The sequence below is a fragment of the Vicia villosa genome, unplaced genomic scaffold (genome assembly GCF_029867415.1).
Source record: "Vicia villosa cultivar HV-30 ecotype Madison, WI unplaced genomic scaffold, Vvil1.0 ctg.000650F_1_1_1, whole genome shotgun sequence".
Taxonomy (NCBI): domain Eukaryota; kingdom Viridiplantae; phylum Streptophyta; class Magnoliopsida; order Fabales; family Fabaceae; genus Vicia; species Vicia villosa.
This window is the reverse complement of record NW_026705290.1, coordinates 211,115-234,543: the sequence shown is the minus strand read 5'-3', so window position 1 is coordinate 234,543 and position 23,429 is coordinate 211,115. Positions and strand designations below refer to the sequence as shown.

At 34.5% G+C, this 23,429-nt stretch overlaps 2 protein-coding genes across 2 annotated transcripts; both read left to right on the top strand.

The window, feature by feature from the left end:
* Positions 1 to 1,031: 1,031 nt before the first annotated feature.
* LOC131630130 (uncharacterized) lies at positions 1,032 to 3,085 on the top strand. Its single transcript, XM_058900922.1, has 2 exons — positions 1,032 to 1,272; positions 1,622 to 3,085. The coding sequence occupies exons 1-2, from the start codon at positions 1,108 to 1,110 to the stop codon at positions 2,768 to 2,770; spliced, it is 1,314 nt and encodes a 437-aa protein (XP_058756905.1). The 5' UTR covers positions 1,032 to 1,107; the 3' UTR covers positions 2,771 to 3,085.
* A 16,380-nt stretch (positions 3,086 to 19,465) lies between these two features.
* Positions 19,466 to 21,730, top strand: LOC131630137 (uncharacterized). The gene is made up of 3 exons (XM_058900930.1): positions 19,466 to 20,600; positions 21,034 to 21,262; positions 21,361 to 21,730. Exons 1-3 carry the CDS (start codon positions 19,705 to 19,707, stop codon positions 21,523 to 21,525), a joined length of 1,290 nt encoding a protein of 429 aa, XP_058756913.1. The 5' UTR covers positions 19,466 to 19,704; the 3' UTR covers positions 21,526 to 21,730.
* The last annotated feature ends 1,699 nt before the right edge of the window (positions 21,731 to 23,429 follow it).

The following is a 23,429-nucleotide window of genomic DNA, read 5'->3' as shown; positions in this document are numbered from 1 at the left end:
TGCTTTTCCTAGTTTGATCACAGGATTATGCAAGCAACATAATGTTGATATCCCATATCATTACCATTTCTGCCGAACCCCAAAGTTGAATAATAATTTTGTTTCCTGTCACTGCACGAATTGAAGAAGAAGGGTACCACCACCAACACCACTAGTTCATCCTACTGCACCATCCAAACATCAACATGGGATGGCAAGCTTTTATGCCATAGATCCAAACATGTCCAGAACCCTCGTAAACAATAACACACATCACATAATAAATTGAAATAATCCCAAAAAATCCAAACATACATTTTAAATATTTCAAATAATAAAAGTTAAACCAAAATATCAATCTATTAACCATTAACCATACAATTAATATTCTAAATTATCAAAATAAAATAATAAAATACAAACTGATATTTCAAACCACCATCAAAATAATTATGTAACCAAAAATATTCTACATTCAAGACTACGATCAAAACAACCACTTAACCAAAAACATTTTACTTCATTATTCATTGAAATCTATAAATCAAGTAGATAAATCGCCAACACTAATTTTGATATGAACGGGGTGAGTTCGAAAATAAGTAAGGAATATGACTGGGTGAGTTCAAAAATAAATATAAATTAATATTAGTGTCTCTATTATTTTACAGTCTTATCTCTTAAAATCCGAAAAAAACTCAAACATGAACATAAACTCTTTTAAAATAGACTTTTCTCATCAAACTCAAATAAGTTCAGCTGAATACCCACGCGTACAAGTTCTATTTCCATCAGTATAAGAGTGAATAATGACCCTTTAAAAATACACATAGTGAATTTTCTCCTCCAAACAACTCATTATATATCTATTTAATTCAAATTTTCTGAAAACATATTGTAAAACCAAATTGACAATATTTAATTCCTTCATATATCTTCCCCCAAACACCACTAAATAAAATTAAAAAATATTTGACATTATCAAATTGAAAATGTATTTATTTATGTACAACATAAAGTACTACATTTTTATATTTCATACTCTGCTTCCTTACCATAAACGGCACTGTCAAGACCAAACATTTAGTCAGAAAGGAATCAAATTCCAATTATTAATACTATAGTATTATGCAGCTCTATAACATCCCTTGCTCCACACACTCCCTCTTCAGATTCGTACCCTCCCCAAAATTGTTACGCTTTTCTAATCATTTCAACACCCCCTCTTTCTCCAAACCTCTCATTGCCGCCGCCGCCATGTCCTCCGTTTCCACCGAGACTCCGCCTCTGCAGGTTCGCCCATTTCTCTCTTATCCATTCCAGATCCCTCGATTATTTCGTTTGCATGTTAAAATATTATCTACTGTTTTGTATTATATTTAATCGCTTTTTGTTGTAACTGTTTGTGTTCTACTAGTTTCACTGCAATGATTTTTTTTTAGCTTTCATTAGTTTGTTTAATTCACTTATTTGCTTTGAGATTCTTCATATTAACTTCTGAATTACTTAGGTTTTGTTTCGGGGAGATAGGAAAGAAAATGGTTTGGGGGAAAATGGAAGGAATGAATTAGGGAGGAAAAAACCCCAATTTAGGTTTGTTTTTATGTTAATAGATGCTGTTTGCTATCATTTTGTTTGTTAGGTTGCAAAGCGGTTAGAGAAGTTCAAAACAACAATTTTCACCCAAATGAGTATGCTTGCCATCAAACATGGAGCCATAAACCTTGGTCAGGGTTTTCCTAATTTCGATGGTCCGGAATTCGTAAAGGAAGCAGCAATTCAGGCAATCAGAGATGGGAATAATCAGTATGCAAGGGGTTATGGAGTTCCAGACCTCAACATTGCCATTGCTGAGAGGTTCAAGAAAGATACTGGATTAGTTGTGGACCCTGAAAAGGAAGTTACTGTTACGTCTGGGTGCACAGAAGCAATTGCTGCAACTATTTTAGGATTGATTAATCCCGGCGATGAGGTTATTGTGTTTTCTCCTTTTTATGATTCTTATGAAGCCACTTTATCCATGGCTGGTGCAAAAGTGAAAGGCATTACTTTGAGCCCTCCAGATTTTGCTCTCCCGATTGAAGAGTTGAAGTCCGCCGTCTCAAAGAATACCCGAGCCATTCTTTTAAATACCCCTCACAATCCTACTGGAAAGATGTTCACTCGAGAGGAGCTCAATGCCATTGCATCTGTTTGCATCGAGAATGATGTTTTGGTGTTTAGTGATGAAGTTTATGATAAGTTGGCATTTGATTTGGAACACATTTCTATTGCTTCTTTGCCTGGAATGTTCGAGCGGACGGTGACAATGAACTCGTTAGGGAAGACATTCTCTTTGACTGGATGGAAAGTCGGCTGGGCCATAGCACCTCCACACTTATCATGGGGACTGCGACAGGCGCATGCTTACCTCACTTTCGCAACCACAAATCCAATGCAGCGGGCTGCTGCAGTAGCTCTAAGGGCACCAGAGTCGTATTACACTGAACTGAAGAGGGATTATATGGCAAAGAGAGCTATTTTGGTTGAAGGGTTGAAGGCTGTTGGCTTCAAGGTATTCCCGTCTAATGGAACATACTTTGTGATTGTAGATCACACCACTTTTGGACATGAAAATGATGTTGCATTTTGCGAATATCTTGTTAAGGAGGTAGGAGTGGCGGCCATTCCTACCAGTGTGTTTTACTTGAATCCAGAAGAGGGAAAGAATCTAGTCCGGTTTACTTTCTGCAAGGATGAAGGAACTCTTAGGGCTGCTGTTGAGAAGATGAAGGAAAAGCTTAGAAAATGATCTTTATTTTATGATCATGTCAATGTCATGTGTTGTAGTTGGTTATTTGGAAGAAATTTACTTTTCCAGAAACTCAAATGTAGGTAGGTTTGTAATAACTTGCTATTGATTAGCTCAGCCGTCGCAGTCATTAGCAACAACTTATCCGCTACGATTGCGATTTTTCCCCTGAAACTTAATGTTATGATGGCTATGTTGTTTTCAATGAATAATAGTTTGAAGGGGTATATTTCGAATGCAATCATGAGAAAACACCCAGGACAAATGTATCATTTAGCATCCAGTTTGTGGCAATAAAGATCATTTTGATGGTAACATATGTGTTTGGCTTAAAATGGCAAATTGATTTGACCTGAAGCTCATATTTGTAGTTTATCCTGTCAACCAAATTGATTCTACTCTTTTGCTGAACTATTATTTTATATATTATTTTGTTTGTCGGTTATGTTTTTGTTTGTATGTAAAATATGCTTGTATTTTTCTTTAGGAAGTATTTTTTTTTCTTACTCTCAATTATTTCACTTTATGCAACAATTGAATTAAATAGTATGAAATTTAAATAAGAAAATTTTCCACCCCACCTTATAGCATTTAGCATTTAGGCGCATCACCAAATTGACAATTTTGCCCTCGTGCTTCCGTAGATGGATCTCCGGAATTGAGAAAATTTCAAATTCTCAATTAATTGAGAAAAATCTTTTGTAGTTATATTTATGGAAAGATTTGATAGGGTTTGACAATAGATTGTTTTCACTGTGTTTTATACGCTTCCGAAGATACATCGACGGAAGGAATCAAATTTTTTTAAAATATAGGGTTTTATACGCTTCCGAAGATACATCGACGGAAGGAATCAAATTTTTTCAAAATATAGGGTGCTTATGGTTGTGCATTTATTGAAGAGGGAGTAAAAATGAAAATTTCTGTAGTGCGTAAGAGATCCATGCTATTGATTCGGGGATCATTTGTATCTTTTCAAGTGAATTAATGAAAATAAGTTGTAATTTTTAAAATTACTTATCTTAAAATTAATTCTATCAAATTCAATTATTAATTCTATCAAATTCAATTTTCATCCTAGAGATCAAAGTGTTCTCTAAAAAAAATTAACTTGTTGCATGCTAGGTATTAATATTAAATCTTTATCATAAAAATTGTAAAGTATTATTTAAAACGGTGTTTCCATTATATTGCACATTGATTACATATCAAGAAAGCTCACTACAAATTAATTTGGTTATGAAATTAGTGTGCGTGTGTGTGGTCTAACGGTGAATCGCTTGGGTCTTGAGAGTGTGCTCCTCTCAAGATCTCAGGTTCGAAACCCGCTAGGTCCAAATTGCCTATTAAAAAAAAAATTTGGCTATGAAATTAATCTTAAAAATAAATTAGTGCTAACAAATTAGTCCTCAAGAGACTTGTGATGAGATTGATGTAAGAGATTAAGTTAAAATGACTGCATATTCAGTAAAATTGCCACCTCAAAAGTTGGTAAAGGTTGGTCTCAATAATGTTAAGGCTCAGTAATAGGCACTCAATAATATTGTTCATGGACAGTGGTGAACCTTTAGAGGTTGGTCTCTATGAGTGGATGAAGCCTTGGGCCGAGTTTATTGTTGAAACATGCCATGAAATGTCTCATGTAGGGTGCTATCAACAACCATATTCCCCGATCCTAAAGTAAAAAATAAACCCAAAAGTTAACCATCAAACTTGATGGTCATTTCTAACTATTAATCTGGGTCTTTGAAATAAAATTCATCATTAAATAAAATCTCACATTGGTGTAAAAGGATCTAAGGCGAGTCTTAATAGCTCAAGACTCATTATTAGTAAAAAATTTAAGAGGAAATTTTTGTAGATAGAAGTGAAAAGATCTTATTAGGAATGTCAGCCGCCTTCTCATTGTCTTTGAATTCAAGAATGAGTCACTTCAACTTCTCATCTCTTGGGTTGTCTCCCTTGTTATCTTCCGCTGTCAATTCTCCAATCTTTTCCTTCATGGTGCCCTTGGATTGTGTCTTGGGGCACGAGAACCCCATTATGATGGAATAAATATAGTGATAGCCCCAAAAGATTGATGTTATGAACAATAACTTTCTCTCAAGATTTCCCATTTTTCTTCTTTGATATTTTTCTCATTACGGGTGCCTTCAGCGATCTCAATTATTTTCCTGGAGGGTCTCTCACTCTAGAAGGGATAACATTTTCTTCTTTGGGATTGCTCCACTTTCTTGGATTTTAAGGGGAATCACCGAGCCTCATGTAGTCATCTTTCCTTCCTTCGTTCTTGGCACATCTACCATGTTTTCCCTTTTTAATCAATTCCTCGGTCTCATCCTTCAAATGAATGCATTGACAAATGTCGTGCTCGTAGCTCTTGTAGAATCAGAAGAATTTAGACCTGTCGATATTTAATGACTTTTTCACAAGATGGGGATACTTCACTCCGACCTCTTTGAACTTGTTGTTAGCACACTCTTATAGAATTATTTCCCTCAAAATTTTCAGCAGGATATACTAAAAAAATAGTATGTGGCCCTTTTATGTTTATCTCTGTCCTCGTGACGTATGTTATCCTTTACTTCCTAGGTGCACCACTTCTTGAGGCCTTGTTCCTTTCGAGATCTTCAGTTAGCATTTTCTCCTTGTAGTTAAGGTATGGTTTAGATCAAGTGAGGAAGTCGTGAAAGCTTACCACGCTTTTTGAATCCAACATCTCCAAGAGCATGCAGTCCAACCTCAAACCTTTCTCAAAGATCCAACACTTAAACTATCATTCGCTCTTCTTACCTTTTCATCCACCTTCATGAATATGCCAATATAATCTATGATGGTTTCATTTTTCTTATGGTGGATTCAACTAAGATCTGCCACCGTCTTAGGTTGACATTTTCATGCAGTAAACTATGATGTGAACTCATTGTACAACTTTTTCCAAGAGTCAATGAATCCGTCCTCCAAAGTTTAAAACCACCTCATAGCATCTCTTTTAAGAGTCAAAACAAACAACTTGCACTTCACTATACTCTTGACATGGTGATAATAAAATATAGTGTCAACATGCTCAACGTGTTTGTCTAGGACCTTGGTTCCTTCGTAATTATCCAACTTTGATGGTTTATATAGTGATTTATGGATCTTGTAGTCAATAATACGCTTGGTAAGTGGATTCTTTCTATGATGAGAAGAGGCATGATGAGGGGATCCACGAGAGGAATTTTTCTTGGGATGTCGATCCTCAGGCAGTTGTAGATGTTATTGCCTCTCTTTGAGTCACGAGAAGGAGAATATTGGCCTTGATGGAGGCGTTGACATCATTCTGGAAACCATGGCGCTCTTTTTGGTTGTAAAACAATATCTACAAAAGAGTCCCTTAAAGTGTCAACGACATGACCATGTTGTAACATCTCTTGTTGAATTGCGATTTTAGAATTTTTTCTGCTGATTTTCTTCTAAATAGAGAAATATTTCACTGATGAGATTTGTATTTTGTTGTTTCACTAAGTTGTAGAAGTTCGTTACGAGCTTGTTCGAACCTTCATTTGGAATACCATTTGGATTTGTTGGAGGTTCTGTGGCAGATCTGGCTCACAGGAGTGGAATTGTGGTGGAGGATGAGATTGTTATAAGAGGTGAAACGTAAATTGTTGCTTGAATTGGCGTGGTACCACCGATGAAGTGATCAAGATCGAGACGTCTTTCTATTATGGAAACTCTTTTTTCGTATGAGTCCAAGCAAGCGCAGTAATATCTTGGAGCATTTGGATCATTGATCTGACCTTAGGTGCGGGAATGACATTGCGGTGAATGGTAGATTGAGTTCCCTTGGATCCTACTATTAGAGATAATCTCAAGAAATAGTTTCAGAGAGGTTTAAGAATGATCCAAACTTGGTAACGTAATGACCCACGAAAGAGATTGAGAGAGTGTTATGGGAATTCGTGAGAATCACAAGGTGATTCCCTCAAACGACGCGACTATTCGAATATAGAACACAAAGTAAGTAGTAAGTCGTTGATGACCACCCTGAAAAGGATTTCGGCACAATCGTAAATCTCTCTAGTGACTGAAGAAGGGTACCTTCAAGGTTAACGCTTCAACGCTCAAGTCAACAAATGAGAGAGAGATAGAACTTACAAGTGTGTGAATGAATCTTACATTGGTGTGACAGAATATTACATTTATATAGGGATGGTAGTTAGAACCACCACCGATAGATACAACACTAGATGCGGGACACTATTAGATATACATCAAAGGTTGAGATGAAGACAATGATCTACTCTAATGTGGTGCATCAATATAGACATCTACCTATTCATCGACTAAATAGGTGCCTATGTTTGGACTAAATCTTCATATTGAACCGATTTTATTGGTCATTAGCCCGCTCTAAACAATATAATACAAATTGTAAAAACAGTTTTTTCATCACTAAATCTTCATATTGAACCGATTTTATTGGTCATTAGCCCGCTCTAAACAATATAATACAAATTGTAAAAACAGTTTTTTCATCAATGTCATGTTGCACTACACATTGGATGCCTAGTCAACAAAATTTTTCACTGCGAATTAATTTGTGCTAACAAATTAGTCCTCAAGAGACCTCGTGATGAGATTAGTACAAGATTAAGTTAAAATGACTACAAATTCAGTACAAGTGCCACCTCAAAAGTTTGTTAAGGTTGGTCTCAATAATGTTAAAACTCAATAATGTTGTTCGTGGTGAGAGCCTACTGAGGTTGGTCTCTATGAGTAGATGAAGCCTTGGGCCGATTTGTAGTTGAAACATGCAATGAAATGTCTCATGTAGGGTGGTGCTATCAACAACCATATTCCCCAATCTTTAAGGTAAAAACAAAACCAAAAGGTTAGCCATCAAACTTGATGGTCATTTCTAACAATTGATCTTGAGTTCAAAAAAAATCATCATAAAAATCAACCGATGCAATTTATTGTTCCTTGATCTTAGGACATGTAATGTAAGGACTAAGTAGTATCTATAAAGTATTTAAATATATTTATTCATTTTTAAATGGTGAAATTTAAGCCACTAGACAAAAAAAAAATTAATATATTTGGTCTTTTTTTTACCAAAAAATTGATTTAACCACTGAATTTGTATTATTAAATGTCCCTAACAAATTTCACCTCTAAAAAAAATTAAAACAAGTAGTCATGTTCAATGCTTCCAACATACACTTATGATGTAGATGTTCAACTAAAACATTCTATCTTTAGTCTTTACCTTGGTTGAATAATACAGTAGAAAAGTGAAACTTGTTCAAAATTCAAAGTCAAGAATATGAATTATGAAGTATCCATTTCGGTTGTACATACACATTATATGACTCTTCAATGCATGTAACAAGTTGGTGTTTAACATCTCCTTACCTTTAATTTTGATAACATATTCAAATTCAAATTCAAATGTATCTGCTTTTCTTTTTTACTAAAAAAGAAAAAGTCTTGACAATAACAGCATAAAGAATTTAAGCATAAGAATATTGTCTAAATAAATATATGAATTCATACATAAGATGTTAAGAAATATAAATCTATTTATGTCATTAGTACTTTAGTATGTACCTTACCATGAATAAAAGAATTTTGAATCAACTACACAAAATTAATAGTTAAAACCAGCTTGGTATACTTAATTGTATTTTTTCAATTTTTTATTGAAAGATATTCTTTTGAAGAAGTAAATAATATTTTTCTTTAAATAAAAGTCAACAATATTTTTAAACACCGTATTTTGACTAATTCAGTTGCATCGCCAACTACACTCACATGAATAAGATATATGGTCAATACAATTTGATAATTTGTGTGTTAGAAGAAATAATGCCACGATGCAACGAATAATTCAACATATACTTATTGATATTGATATTTCTTTTAGAAACACATCATTCATCTTTTAAAGTTAAAATATGAAGTATATCAATACAAAACAACAAGACTCCAATTCAAGAAAAGAATTCTAAGGATAAGTTTAATTTTTAATAGCATTCTATGCCGCTAGGACAAAAGGCACAATAACAAACATCACACGGGAAAAGACATATAATAGATGAGATTGTGTCCTAGTTAAGGGCGTGTGAACCTGATTTCCATCACACCTTTTTCTATTAAATTGGATGGAGCGGTCATCCACACAAGGCATCAGATATAATGGAGACGGTTATAACTGCTCGTCATATATAAAGCACAAAGTGCGTCATTTAAGGTATCCATTCATTCATAAACTCAATTTACTATTTCATTCATTTTCTATCTTGAACGTTAGAGTGTTAACCATGCAGTTTCATTCCCGCCATAATCAAAAGCTCACTCCACTGCATCAGAACTCAAGTTCACGCGATCTTCACCTATCTCTGGTTCCCGTACAAAACATTGGTGCCGTCCATGAGATTTGACTTCTTAATTTCGCCAATTTTCACAAAGAGTCACCATCTCTTTGCCACGATCTCAGATCCTTGATCTTCTCTCTTTCAGAGTTCCAATCTCTTCCTCGCATAAATCATCGATCCATCCCTGTCGTCATGGTGGCATCGAAAGAAAATTGTTCGTTCATTGAAATGCAACGCCATTGTCATGCCAACTGTTGTAACCAACATTATAGATCGAATGAGGGAGGCTCCACTCCGCCCACCGGCTAGGGAGGCTATGGTCTTAGTTACTCCTTCTATAGTTCTGAAGCCGCAAAATGCAACACCTCTTGAAATTATGTTCTTCGCATGAGAAATGTTGGACACGATGTTTGGGACAACATGTGTAACAGATTAAAATAGATTGAGAGATACTAAGAATTAAATCAAAAGGCAATAAAGAACACAAAGGAATTAGTAACTCAGTTTGGTGCAACTTCAGCTACGTCTGAGGGGCTTCCAACCCAAGAAATAAAATTTAATTCCAATAGTATTTGAAATTCAGTTCCTTAAGGGACAGATGTCGCACGCAATGTCTTGACAATTGGTTCGACAAGATAAACCAGAATCACCACAAATTGTACAAGATGATGGTGCATAAAAGCAATAAATAACACTACCCTAAGACTAGAGGGTTGGCTTCCAGCCCAAGAAAGAAAATTCATTATTAGTAGTTTAGTAAAATTAGTTTTACAAGAAATAACAAATTCTATGTTGTTCAATGCCTTTTCCTAACACTACCCTAAGACTTTCTATTTATGACCCCCCATAAATATGAGACACCCTCTCACTTTTTTTTCTCTCAAACACTAACTCCTTAGTGTTTGGGTTTTAACCACTAAATCCTACTGATCAACTTCAATAAATAAGATGAGTGATGTTGAATTTACAACTCAACTAGACAAACCTACAATTATGCCAAGTTATTGAAATATAGTGTGGTGAAGAAAGGACTCTTGTAAACCTAACACTCTAAAATTTTCAATATGAATACTTTAATTCCAATGCATGTTGGAGCTCATTATATAGCATAATAATTCTGGGCTTTTCTTCATGGATATTTTATTTTATTTCGTCCAAAAATAATGCATAATTCGATGGATATTATTTGTTCCATAAATCTCTCTAACAAAATATGATTTGTTTTAATTTAATTCCAAATTTAAATCTCCATTTAAATATGAATTAATCTTCTTCCAACTGTAAAAAAAAATCACGTAATCATATTGCTAAGCCAATAACAATAAAATTTGATCCATTATTTGACTAGAGAATCTTCCAAATCACTGCGGCATTGACCTATTGCGCAAGGCCCGGATGTCATACTAACATGCTGCGATATCGTGTCTAACATGTGTCCCTTCTTCATCTCCATACAACTTAAGCAAACTAGAATAATCTTGAACCCTTTGAACATTTCTCCATGTTGTTGTTTTACAAAATGCAGCCAATTCTAAGAACCAATCCACAAGGATCTTCAATCTCCCCCTTTGGAAAATTATGGTAAAAAAACTCTTCAAGATATATCACTTATTCGGACCAAAATAAGTGACAATAATTGAAAGCACTGGACTATCAGAGCATACAATCAGTAGCAGTAGCCATTTGCCAATCGTCAGAGTTAAGCATCACCGGCAACACTAGAAGGCAGTAGCATCAACAATCAAATGCTTAAACATCATCCATTTAGTTGCTCCAAACCAAACAGATAATCAATCATGTAATTATTCACAGACTTAGTCATGCATGTATCTGGTCAACATATGATTAGTAACATACAATCCTACCAACTAACATTTATCAACATGCAATCATTCATATACTTAGTCAGGGATAACACAAAAAGTTAGTAGTTACTATAAGAATATGCAAAATACTACTAACACAAAAGCTCACTAAAAGGGCCAGTTGTCTTACCCGATGCTCCAGCATGTAGGCACCTGTTAGTTAGTCGCACTAACAAAGATCACATTACACCATTACTCCCCTTTTTTTCCACAAATTGGAAAAGAGTTAGTACTCCAAAATAACAGCTAGAGGTCAGTCATGCAGAAGTTAGTATGTTAGTACATACAAAACCATATCATGAGTAGAATATTTAGAATCAACATTAAAATATGCACGAGTATTGTTTCAGTTATACAAACTTATTAAGAAGCTATGAAGCCTTTATAGAATAAAAATTGCCCAATAAACTGAGCTGAAAACAACTGCAACTTAGCCTTTAATTTTCATGTAGACGACTCCACACTCCAGCATCTTCAGATCAAAAGCCAATTCAAGTTGTCCTCATCTGACTCAGAATCACTAGAATCACTGGATTCCATTAACTCTGCAACAACAACTTTTATCTTTCTTATCTTATCAAGATTCACATTTGTGATCATAATCTTCTTATTTCTCGATGTTCCACCAAAAGGTTCAACTATGGTGATGTTATTCCTAACATCTCCAGCTTCCTTTGCCTTATTTAACCAAAACTCCAACATATGAGCAACATCCTTAGGAACCTCAATTTTTTTGACAAGTAAGTTCCAACTTGATTGCTTAGACGAATCTTCGGAATATTGATTCATGTTGTCCGAATGATTTGGAAGAATCAGAGAGAGATTTGTAATCTGTGAGCATGATAAGGTAAGATGTATGTTTTCTTGCTTGTAATAACAACCCAATTATACCACACTTGAGATAATAAAAGAATCTTCCTTATTTTTCATGCCAAAGTGGTCTTAGTGGAGAGAAACATTTTTTCTCTTTTGACATAACTCCCTAGCATTGGTTGTTATAGACCCTTACATATGCAAATACCAAGGGCACACCTCAATTCTTCAAAATGATTTGCATCATAAACTTTAGAGAAAGAATCCCATACCAATGTCATGACATCTTATCCCACATTATACTCCTTCAACATTTGTTTTATCCTGAGTAACTTCCAACCACTGCTCCCTGCAACTATGTATTCAACTTCATTTGATGATAAGATCACGCCGATTTATTCCTTGTTGATGATGAGGTTCTTCTTGTGTGTCATATAAAATTTCTCCAACAAATGCATAACTTTTTCAAATGTCAAAACTTCCTTGGAAAAAATTCTTTCTAGGCTTATCTTCTTGTGATACAAACACTTCCTCTTTATCATACTTTCCTAATAATAGAAGGACACTTTGATTGTGAATATCTCTTTTCTATCCACCATTTTATGTATGATGAACATTGTGTCCAAATATTTTTCTTCAGCCTCTTTCACTGATTTAAGCATTCTAGTTTCTTCATAGTTACCCATGACAACTTGCTCATCCCTATATCCTTTGTTCCTGAAACTGTAAACCAGACCACATTACAACCTTCAAAAGACCTAATTGAAGCAAGGTTTATTTCGAAAGCATACTACAACAAGGTTGCGTAAGCTGACTCCCATGAGATTTGCCAATAATTTGTTTTGATATTATATCTTTGCTTTATCTTTCACTTTGAATGTCTTAACCATTGTCTTTTGACCAGTGATTCCATTTGCCTTACATTTATAACATCATTCCAATAATGATTTTGATTTCAAAAATATTCTTTGAGCATTGCATTAAAATTTCCATTTTTGAATGAACATTTTATTTGCAAGTAAGCACTCATCTTTCAGGAAGTTCAAGTAGTTGAGAAACTTGATATTGATCCTATCAAGGGCACGTTGCGTCAGGGTCTTGTTGTTCAAGATGTTTTGTTCTAGATTAATTGATCAATTTCAATACTCATATTGTCGCAAGCTTTCCCAACATTCATTTCAAGAATTGAAACATCTACCAGTTATCTACAAGAATCAATTTAAGAATTGAAGCCATGATCAGTTCATCCCCAACACATTTCAACTGAAGCAATGATCAGTTAACTCATAACAATCAGTCAACCAAGGGCAATCTTATTTAGTAATCTCCAAGCCGTTTACCAGTCCTTCTCAAAGGATCATTAGTCATGATACAATTACCAGCATGACAAAAATGTTCAGCATTTTCTTCCCAAGAAGAGTTGGCAGAGTTCCCGTGTTGAGGAATTAGAGTTCCAATATTCCCTTGCAAAAGAGTCTATCTCAGTTGTCGTAAAGAATTGCATTGTATTGATCATTTATCATGCATAGAAAAATTAAATATCATGCATAAAAGCAAAATTCATGCTCATGTGCATTTTCCGAGGCCCTATTGCTATCAACATCTTACCTTGAGATCAAAGTTCAACTCAGTTGGCATTTACCAAAATAGTTTTGTCTTACATTCATCAGTATGTTAGCTGATAATTTCCATTCTCTATTTATGTTCATTAGTACATTAGCTGATGTTGTTCATCCTTTGTTGCTATCATCAGTACATTAAATGACATTATTCACTTTTATTTTCCCTCATTGGTACATTAGCTGATGCATGCCTCTCATTTGTGTCACTTTATCAACACATTAGCTAGTAATTGGTTGTCTCCTGTTTTCTTTCATCCGTACATTAGCTGATGATTGGTCATATTTGTTTTCTCCTTATCAATACATTAGCTGGTATGTGATTTCTCTTCGTCAGTACATTAACTGATGTTAGTCTTATTATGTGCTCCTTATCAGTACATTAGCGATATAGGATTTCTCTTCGTCCGTGCATTAGCTGATGACAATTTCCTCTAATTTCCCTCTTCAGTATATTAGCCGATGCAGGTCGATTTGTTTCATATCTTCAGTACATTTGCTGATGATATCATCCTTCTTGTTTCCCTTGACAGTACATTAGCTGACACAGGTCGGTTTATTTCACATCTTCAGTACATTAGCTGATGGTATCATCCTTTTGTCACTCCTTCAGTACATTAGCTGGAGTCGTGTATCCTTTTTGTCTTGTACATTAGCTGATTTTGATGTTCTTCTCTGCCTTCTTCAGTACATTAGCTGAAGTCGATGTTCTCCTATGCCTTCATCAGTACATTTGCTGATATGGGTCGTTGTTTTCATCCAAAGCCAGTAATCAGATGTCATAATCCCCAGTAAAGTGTTTTTCACCTCATTTAATGTCATTCTTAAATGTCTCTGATGATTCCTTTCGTCTAATGCCACTCTTAGACGTTCCTACCACCTTTTACCATGGGTTTTTATCCCTTTCTTTTCAAGTATTCCTGGATATTCCTTGTCACTTTGACAGATAACCAGAGGTATTTTGTTTCCCCAACAGTTTCATTCATTCGATTCTGTTACTCATTCCTTTTTGTTATTCCTCTACGGAGTTCTTGTTCCTTTTCCAAGTTTCTCCAGCAACAGTTTGTCTCTCGTGGCTATAAATTCCCCACAGAGGTCCGAGTCTGTCTCATGTCATATCATTCAAAAATAATAAAAAAAGTCCATACATTCATGGCTTAGCATAGCACTGCATCAAGGGGAAAAATTAAGGTATTGTAGTATTTAATTACCTTATGCCACTAATATCTTGATGACTAGTCATTCAAGCAACCTGGCTAAAGATAATTAAATAAGGGCACATTTTAATTTGAAATTTCATGTATTTATATGATCATAACACCTTTATGAATCATGGTGAATTCATGGAAAAATATCATAAACAAATGTCAAGATAAAATAAAAAGGTTTCATGAAGAGGTGCATGAAAAGGTATTAAAAAAGTTATTTTTTTTTTTCAAATTCGTACAGGACTAGTTAAGTCGATTTTAACGAATACCTTAATTAACAGATGCATAATGTTTTTTGAATTTCAAATAATTATTCAAAATTCAAACAACATCAGGATTTGTTAAGTTAGTTAACCAGACTTGACTTAAATAGTTTCGACAACTTTTTAAAAAAATAGTTTTTTATGCATTTGAATCAAAGATTTTTATACATTATAATTTGAGACCTTTAGAGATAACAATGTATAAAATATTTTGAGCATCTAAAACTTTAGTGAAGGTAAGTATTGTCATTATACCTTCTTGAAATTTAATTTCATTGATTCCAAAGCCTTGAACATAATGCTTTATCCTGAGTTTCATATTTGTTTTCTTGATATCAAAAGTTTTGTTCTATTCAAAACATATTCAAGATAGAGAAGCTTGACTTCACAATCTTCAATCAAAAGAGTACTATGAATCGGTCTCTTCTTTACAATATAACGTAGGCAAACAACCAACTCTTAATTTTTCTGTAAGTCGTAAACTTATCATCAGTAGCCATATTTTCTTTAATAAATTAATAAACTTAACAACCTATAAAAGAAACCAAAAACACCAAAATACCAAATAATTGGTAAAAGCACGAAATAATTCAGAAATTGTTTTCCAATTGTGGTCTATAACCAGAGACCACACATATATATTTTTGATTAGTATAAGAAGTCTAATCAAAACCATGAACCAGTACTCTATTAGTTTTGACACATTTCCTTTCGGACTCGAAAAGGACCGTTATCTTAAAAACCTAGTATGCCTTTACTCTACCAAATTGATATTCACTCTAGCAACGAGGAAACAACTGATTGCAGACAACATTCTTCATCCATTCTTTAAAATGACACACGTCCTAGTGAGTGCTAAAAGTAAAGGGCTCGACGATGATATACAAGAATTTGGAATTCTTGAGAGATTTCATGAAGTTCGTAAACAATTTAGGAGACTACGTTAAATTAATCAAGCCAAAGGGGGGGGGGGGTCTTCACTACCAAAAAGAGAAAATATGCAAAAGAAAACCTTAAGCGATACCACAAGATATCGAAGATTCTTTTATTCGAATTTAGTAAAAGGAAGGAAGAAACCCAATTTAAATTTAGTAAAGGGAAGAAAGAAACCAAATTGAATTTAGTATGTGAAACAAATGCCTTTCAAAATTATTTTTTTCCAATAATATCCTAACCCATGTTTTTGGTATAAATATAAATTCATTAAAAATAATTATAAAATTTATTTAATTAAAAAATTATAAAAATAAATCGGAGGAATGATAAAAAGTTGTAGTTAATTAGTTGAACTTTATTCTTATAAAAATGTTAAATTCTCATTCTTTAAAGATAAGAATAATTATGAAAAAAATTATGTATAAAAAGTATTTTAAAACTTAAAACAAACAATTTTTTAAACTTATAACAATTTTATCTTCAGAGTCACATATTTAAAAATGTAATTTTAAACTGTAAAACAAACATACTATTTTCATTATATTTAAAAATGTAATTTTAAACTGTGAAACAAACATACTATTTTCATTATATTTTTTTTGACTTTTATTATCTAGCTATTTTATATTTTATTATGAGGTGACTTTTGTATATTATGGATACTTCTTGAACTTTAAATAGATTATTGTAATTGCAAGTTTTACTTTTCTTTTATTAAAGAAACATGATGATATTTTTTAATCAGTTTTTTATGCAAATTTGATGTTACTAATTTAATAGTTATTATAGTATTTATAAATATCAACGAAAAGTCAAAATAATTAATATTCTAATTTAAATATAATAATATTGTGAAATTGATAGAATAATTAATAAGAAGAAATCGTTCACGGTTCAGTCACACTAAGAAATTTGATGTGTATGGACAAAGAACAATAACAACCAAAATAAATGACCTTTAATAATAATAACCAATAAGTAGAAAATATCACAGAAGAAAATAAGGTGAGAAAGACGAAAGATTTATTTATCCAGTTTGATCAAAATATCTACGTCTGCGGGAGATAGCAGCTCTCCCATTCATTGTACTCAGAAAATTGTTGCAAGAGATTACAAAAGTTACAAGAAAATAGCCTTCACCTCCAATATTTGCACGCTCCTAACAAAATTTATCTCTCGAAGTATTCAGGGGAGTGTAAGCATTGAACTTGGACCATGGACCATATTATCCTTTTTCTCTATGATGGCCACCGTCTTTCTTTGATGCCCGGTTGAATCCAAGATTCCCCATTCCCTAGCATTCTCCCCGGTTAGAGTTTTTTCTTCATAATTGATGTAATGATGTGCCCTGCTCAATAGATCTTTTAAATTATCGGCTTCCTTGAGTCTCGTCTTCTCTCAAAATATGGAGTCCTACCTCAACCCCCTTTAAAATATCCAGCATTTCAATTTATCATTTGTGCCCCCACGACTACTCTTTGTTAAGTGAAACGATCAATGTACTACCGCGGGGTCACTTTCTTCTTCTAAGTGACCACACTAAGCACGACCATTGTCCTGGGCTTCCGCTCTTGGGTGGTCAAGGCTTCTTAGAGAAATTTCCAAAAATAAATGCTCCCATTTGTGAGGGTATTGAACCAAATCAATGTAGATCCAATCAAAGTAATGGAAAATTGCTTGCACTTCACTACTCCCAAGGTGTGATAATAGTATAACTAGTTGCCAATGTGCTCGATGTGTTCGTCAAAGTTTCTGGTTCCATCATAACTTTAAAGTTTGAGCAGTTTTTATAGTTATCTCAGAATCCTACTATTTGATGCGAGCGAATATAGGATTTCTTTTCCGCTCCGAGACCAGAGTGTCTTCTCCATACCTTTCTCCCCTTCAAGGACGAAGAACTTCTAGAGGAGTATGACTTCTTCCCCCTTCACGATCGGGAGTAGGAGTCATGTGTCTTTGGTGATGGTGGATACTGCGTGAGCTCGGGATTTTTCCTTGTGGCGTTGTTATCCCGATGGAAGTCGACTCAAGAATGCAATTTGGTTTCTTTAGGAGGCCACCTCTTGCACAATATTATTCTTTGGATTGACGTGTTGTAGGCTCTCTTCAATCTTGAATAACCTTTTTGCCAGGAATTATGAATCATATCATTGCACCATGTTATAAACGTTTTTCAGCAGATCATTTTCTTCCTGCACACCAAGGTTAGCATGTAACAACTAAAATTTGGGGAGCATTTTTTGTCCAAATACCACGGTTAATGGTGGAGGTCGATGTGAAGGTTCACGTTGATGAAATTTTTGCGAGGATTTGAAGAATGGAAGATTCTTGAATGCTCCTTGAATGATTCTTGGTGGATCATGATATTTTGTTAGGGATTTGAGGAAGAGGAGTCAAGTCTTTAACAACTTCAACAGCTACGACGGGGGCTAGCCAAAGGATGGCAAATCGAATGGTTTAAATGCTACAATGGTTGATGAATCTGAAGAAGATCTATTCGAAAGTAAGTCAAAATTCAAGGAGCAAGATCGAGAAATAGAGATTTGAAGTTCTAAGATAGAATCTCTTGATATCTGGTTCGAGGAGATTTGAACGTGAAAATTCGCGGGAATGAGATTTCGATTTCCATAGATAGTGCCATTATTCAGTGTTGGGACCAGAATTGTTTGGTGAACTGATGAAGTAGTCTTTGCTACAATGGACTTGAGCTTCCGATATAGTGAAAATGATGACTGACTTACAAGGTTAACACTCCAATGCTCAAAAATTAGTGAGAGAATGGAAAGTGATATGAGAGTGGGGATAAATTTAAATACCTAAGAATGACGCACTTTCTCTCTTAAATAATAGAGACATTTTAAGACATAAAATGTGAAGTGAGACGCAGATCAAATCAGCCATCTAAAAAATTTGGATAACCATTAGTGCTTTCAAAAGCAAAATTATCTATTTCAAAGAGAATTAAGGTCTACCCGCTTTTCGCACAAACTATTATTTCTTTTTATTATTGAACCTTCTATCTTAAATCTTCTGGACGACTAAAATATTTACGAAGTGACAATAATATTTAAAATTTTATCTCATTATTATGAAATTTATCATTACAAATTTACAATTTTAATGAGGACGTTGAATTTTACAAACATAAAAATTAATATATAATTGTTAAAAATATTATATTTTTTATGAACTTTTTTAGTTAGACGGAAACTTTAATTAATATAATAATATATAATCTACATCTAGAGTAAATAGAACGAATCACGTGAACCATGTTAAATCACATTTCCAACTCCCACCCGTACAACAAAACATCATCCCAGTCACCCTGTTTTTAACATCCTTCTAGTATGCTACATCCTACATGCTACCTCCAATGAACCGCATCACATGCAGATAATGCCCACACATCCATCACAATTCATCACGAAACCTGATAAACCAATCTATGTGCCAAAATTAACCTGAGGCGAACGAGTCACATGGTAAAACCGTAACAGCACGTGCCGCCCTCTACAGTAAACGCAAAATCACAAATCCAACGCTCCACATTTCAACTTTCCATCCTACGGTCAGCATTGAATCTATCTCCCTCATTACTCGGTCTTTAAATACTCAAAAACCGGTACCCACTTCACGCTTTGTTTCCACCTTCACTTCCAACTTCAACCAACTCAACTCTTCTTCTTTTTCTTTTTTCTTTCTTTCTCCAAAAAAAATTAAATAATAAATAAATAAATAAAAGAACCGTTCGTTTAGTTCAAAATTCAGTTCCACCTCGCCACCGTGAAATGTTACCCACCGGAAACGTAACAAGAATTTCCGGTACCGGAGAACAAGATCCAGTTAGTTAGTTAGAGAATCGGAAATGGAAACTCAGAAGAGTCAAGTGAAGCTAACAAGAACGCAATCGTCACTTCTCAATCTCAGTTCTTCTTCACCAACCATCCGATCGTCGTTTCAGAGCCTTTCCTCCATCAACGATTACAACGACGAAGAAGACGACAAGAACAACAAGAAGAAAATCAAGAAATCGTCTTATTACAACAATTCATCACCGCGATCCGGGTCGACCCGAATAACCGCTCCGGTTATCGCGGTTGTTTCGTTCAGTTTCCTCGGTGTTTGTTCTTTCTTCTTCTACTTCTCCTTCCTCGGGAGCGACGAGGTGCCGACGTCGGAGAATCTGTTACTGGCTTTGATTTTCATCGCCGTCGCGCTTTACTTCGCGTCGAGGAACAAAGGCTTGATCAACCATGGAGTTTCGGTTGTGAAGCAGTGGTACGACGGGAACGTGAAGCGGTTCGGGTTGACGAAGACAGAATCGAAACCGGTTCAGTGGTTCATAGGCGGTTCAACGACAAAAGGCGTAACAACGACGAAGAAGAAGAGTGTGAGGGAAGGGGTTGAGTTTTACAGCAATGGTGATTTTTACGAAGGGGAGTTTCATAAAGGAAGGAGTAATGGGAGTGGTGTTTACAATTACTTTGTGAATGGAAGATATGAAGGTGATTGGGTTGATGGAAGATATGATGGTTATGGAATTGAGAGCTGGGCGAGAGGGAGTCGGTATAAGGGTCAGTATAGGAAGGGAATGAGACATGGTTATGGAGTTTATAGGTTTTATACTGGAGATTCTTTTTCCGGTGAATGGTGTAATGGTCAGAGTCATGGTATGGGTCTTCAGACTTGCTCTGATGCTAGCACTTATGTTGGTCAATTCAAACATGGTGTTAAACATGGTCTTGGTTGTTACCATTTTAGGTAATTTATTTTTTTTTTGTTATTCTAGATTTGATTTTGATATGTTGCATGGGATTTGTTTAGTTCTTAGATGTTAGGCTCAAAGGTTTTAACTAGCGATCGTGTAAAGGCTTTCGCGATTTTGGACGGTACAATTGTTGTGACACTGATTGTGGATGTCCGAGAGGGTGAATTAACCACAATTTGTACTTTAGCCTAAAAATGATGAATATCATTATTGGTATCGGCACCTATCGATAATGTTTGGTCTCGACCGTATTTCGTGGTAGTGTTAAAACCTTGGTTATGCTATGCGATGTGTGTGAATGTGATTGTGTCTTGTTGAATTAATGGTAGTGTGTTGAATAGGGTTTTACTATATATGGTCTAGTAGTTGGTTTTGGATGTAGTTTTGGAACCTGTTTTTTCTAAGTTATGGTATGTTTGGTTGCAGAAATGGAGATAGATATGCAGGAGAGTATTTTGGAGACAAAATTCATGGATTTGGGGTCTACCATTTTGCTAATGGACATTGTTATGAAGGAGCGTGGCACGACGGTCGTAGACAAGGTATTGGCTCGTATACTTTTCGAACCGGTGATCGAAGATGTGGCGAATGGGATGCTGGCAACCTTAAGCATTCTCTTCCGCCACTAACTGATGTTGTCCTTCGAGCGATTGAGGTGCGCGTTATTAACATTCTTGTTGATTTTTTACCTTTACTTGTTGGTGTTTTTCTAATACTTACATGTGTGTTTTTCTTTGATGGGTTAAATTGCAGGCTGCTAGGAAAACAGCTGCCGATGCGATAAACCTTAAGTCAGTCGATGATCAAGTTAACAATGCAGTGATCGCTGCAAACAAGGCCGCCACTGCTGCTAGAGTTGCTGCTGTGAAGGCTGTGCAGAACAGAATGGATGGAAAATTTTGTGAAACTTTTGTCTGAGATAACTCAATGTTAGTTAGCTTTTGTTTGCAATTGTAAATTTTTACTAATTTTGAGTTACTTGGAAGATGATAACACCCTGATAAGCTAAAAGCTGATTGGAGGTTGAAAAAAGAGTATGCTTTGATGTTTGTTTTTTTTTTTTTTACCAACACCATAACTTGTATATAAACCATGTATATCAATGAAAGTTGAATTTTCTGCATTTTTTTTTCTTATGTCAAAATTTCTTTTCTGTAAGTAACATGCAAGGGTTACATTTTGCCATAAACTTGTCATGTGTAAAAAAGTTGGGACTGTGTTCTTTAATGATATCATGTGTTTGTATCATGATAAAAAACATTCTCACAAGCAACAACCTTGAAAGGTAAGATACATTTAAGATTCGTGTATAACGTTATCAATGTTATTCAAACAGGAAAAGATATCTCAGTATGTAGAAAAGATATATCAGTATGTGAAAAAGCATATATGCTTGTAAGATTGACCCTTTTAAATGCACTAGGAATAATGACTATGCCCCATACTCCTCTAAAAGATGGTTTTAAATTGCGAATTGTAATTGTAATTTTAACTACATTGAACTCGGAAATGTAGTTGCGGCCGATTTACTGGTAAATAATTATAGTTGCTGCGGCCGCAACAACATTTGGAAGCAATTAGTTACAACTGCAAATAATTGCGGTCGCAAATAACTATAATTGTTTATAATAACATTTAGAAGCCATTAGTTGCAGCCACAAGTAACTTAGTTGCGGCGGTAAGTAACTTGTGGCCGCAATTTAAAATCATGGCTAAGATGATGGTAACATTTTGTTGTAGACATGATGATGAGGGAAACCTCCATTAAGATGGAATAAAATTGAAAGAGAAGGAAACAAATGTATGATGTTATAAACTATATAGAAATATGTTTTTTTGTAATAAGAATCCATGTGACGCTCTACTCATGTAGGAGTAGGACAATGACAGAATTTCTCTTTCCATTATTATTAATTTTATCATTATTAATTTGAATAAACAGAAGCGCATGATGTAGGGTGGGTAAGATCTTTATCCTTTTTCACAAAATATAAAAGGAAAAAGAGCATGACTTTTCTAGCATGCTGGATCTACAATCTCAACTTCACACATTCTAAAAAGGCAACCATTTAATAATTTTATTTTTCTTACTACTTTTTCTTGCCTAATTTTCATTAAGAAATGTCAGATTATTTTTCATTTTTCATGTCAATAGCTTCACTTTGTATCTTACCACTGGATTCATATCTTTTCTTGTTTAAGCTATGTTGTTGAATGACTCCACATGCAACTCACAAAAGTCCAACCAAGAAAGGGTGGGTGGGGGGTGGGTGGGTTAGTATGTAGGTTGAGATTATTTTTGGGTCTAAATCCAAGCTTATCTTATGGTCGAAAACAATCATGTTTAATATTATTAGAGCAAGAAAGTCATAATATAGTTTCAAGTAATTTATTCATTTTGTAATAATATTTGTTGGTCACAACCATCTTATATTATTCAATAGCGTGATTACTCAACAATTGAATAAGATGATAATAGTTTGTATTTTCTTCATCTTTCTATTTAATCGGATGTTTGGAGTTCGATCCATTATTATACACACAGTAATGTTAAATATTTTGAGAGAGAGTTTTATCGTCGTAACTAAAAAATTAATCTTTATTACAAAGAATATTCAATTTATAAAAAAAAACTTTAATATGCCATTCTAGTGTTTCAATTTGGGCAAGTCATTTATTTCTAACCAAACCTTCCAAACTTTATAATTATAATTTCAAATTCAAATATTCTTTCAAGTAGCTTATCACCCAAATGAGAAACTCATCATCATGTCACCAACAAGAGAAAGTATTTTGAAATGAAAATTTTCAATGGTTTTTGT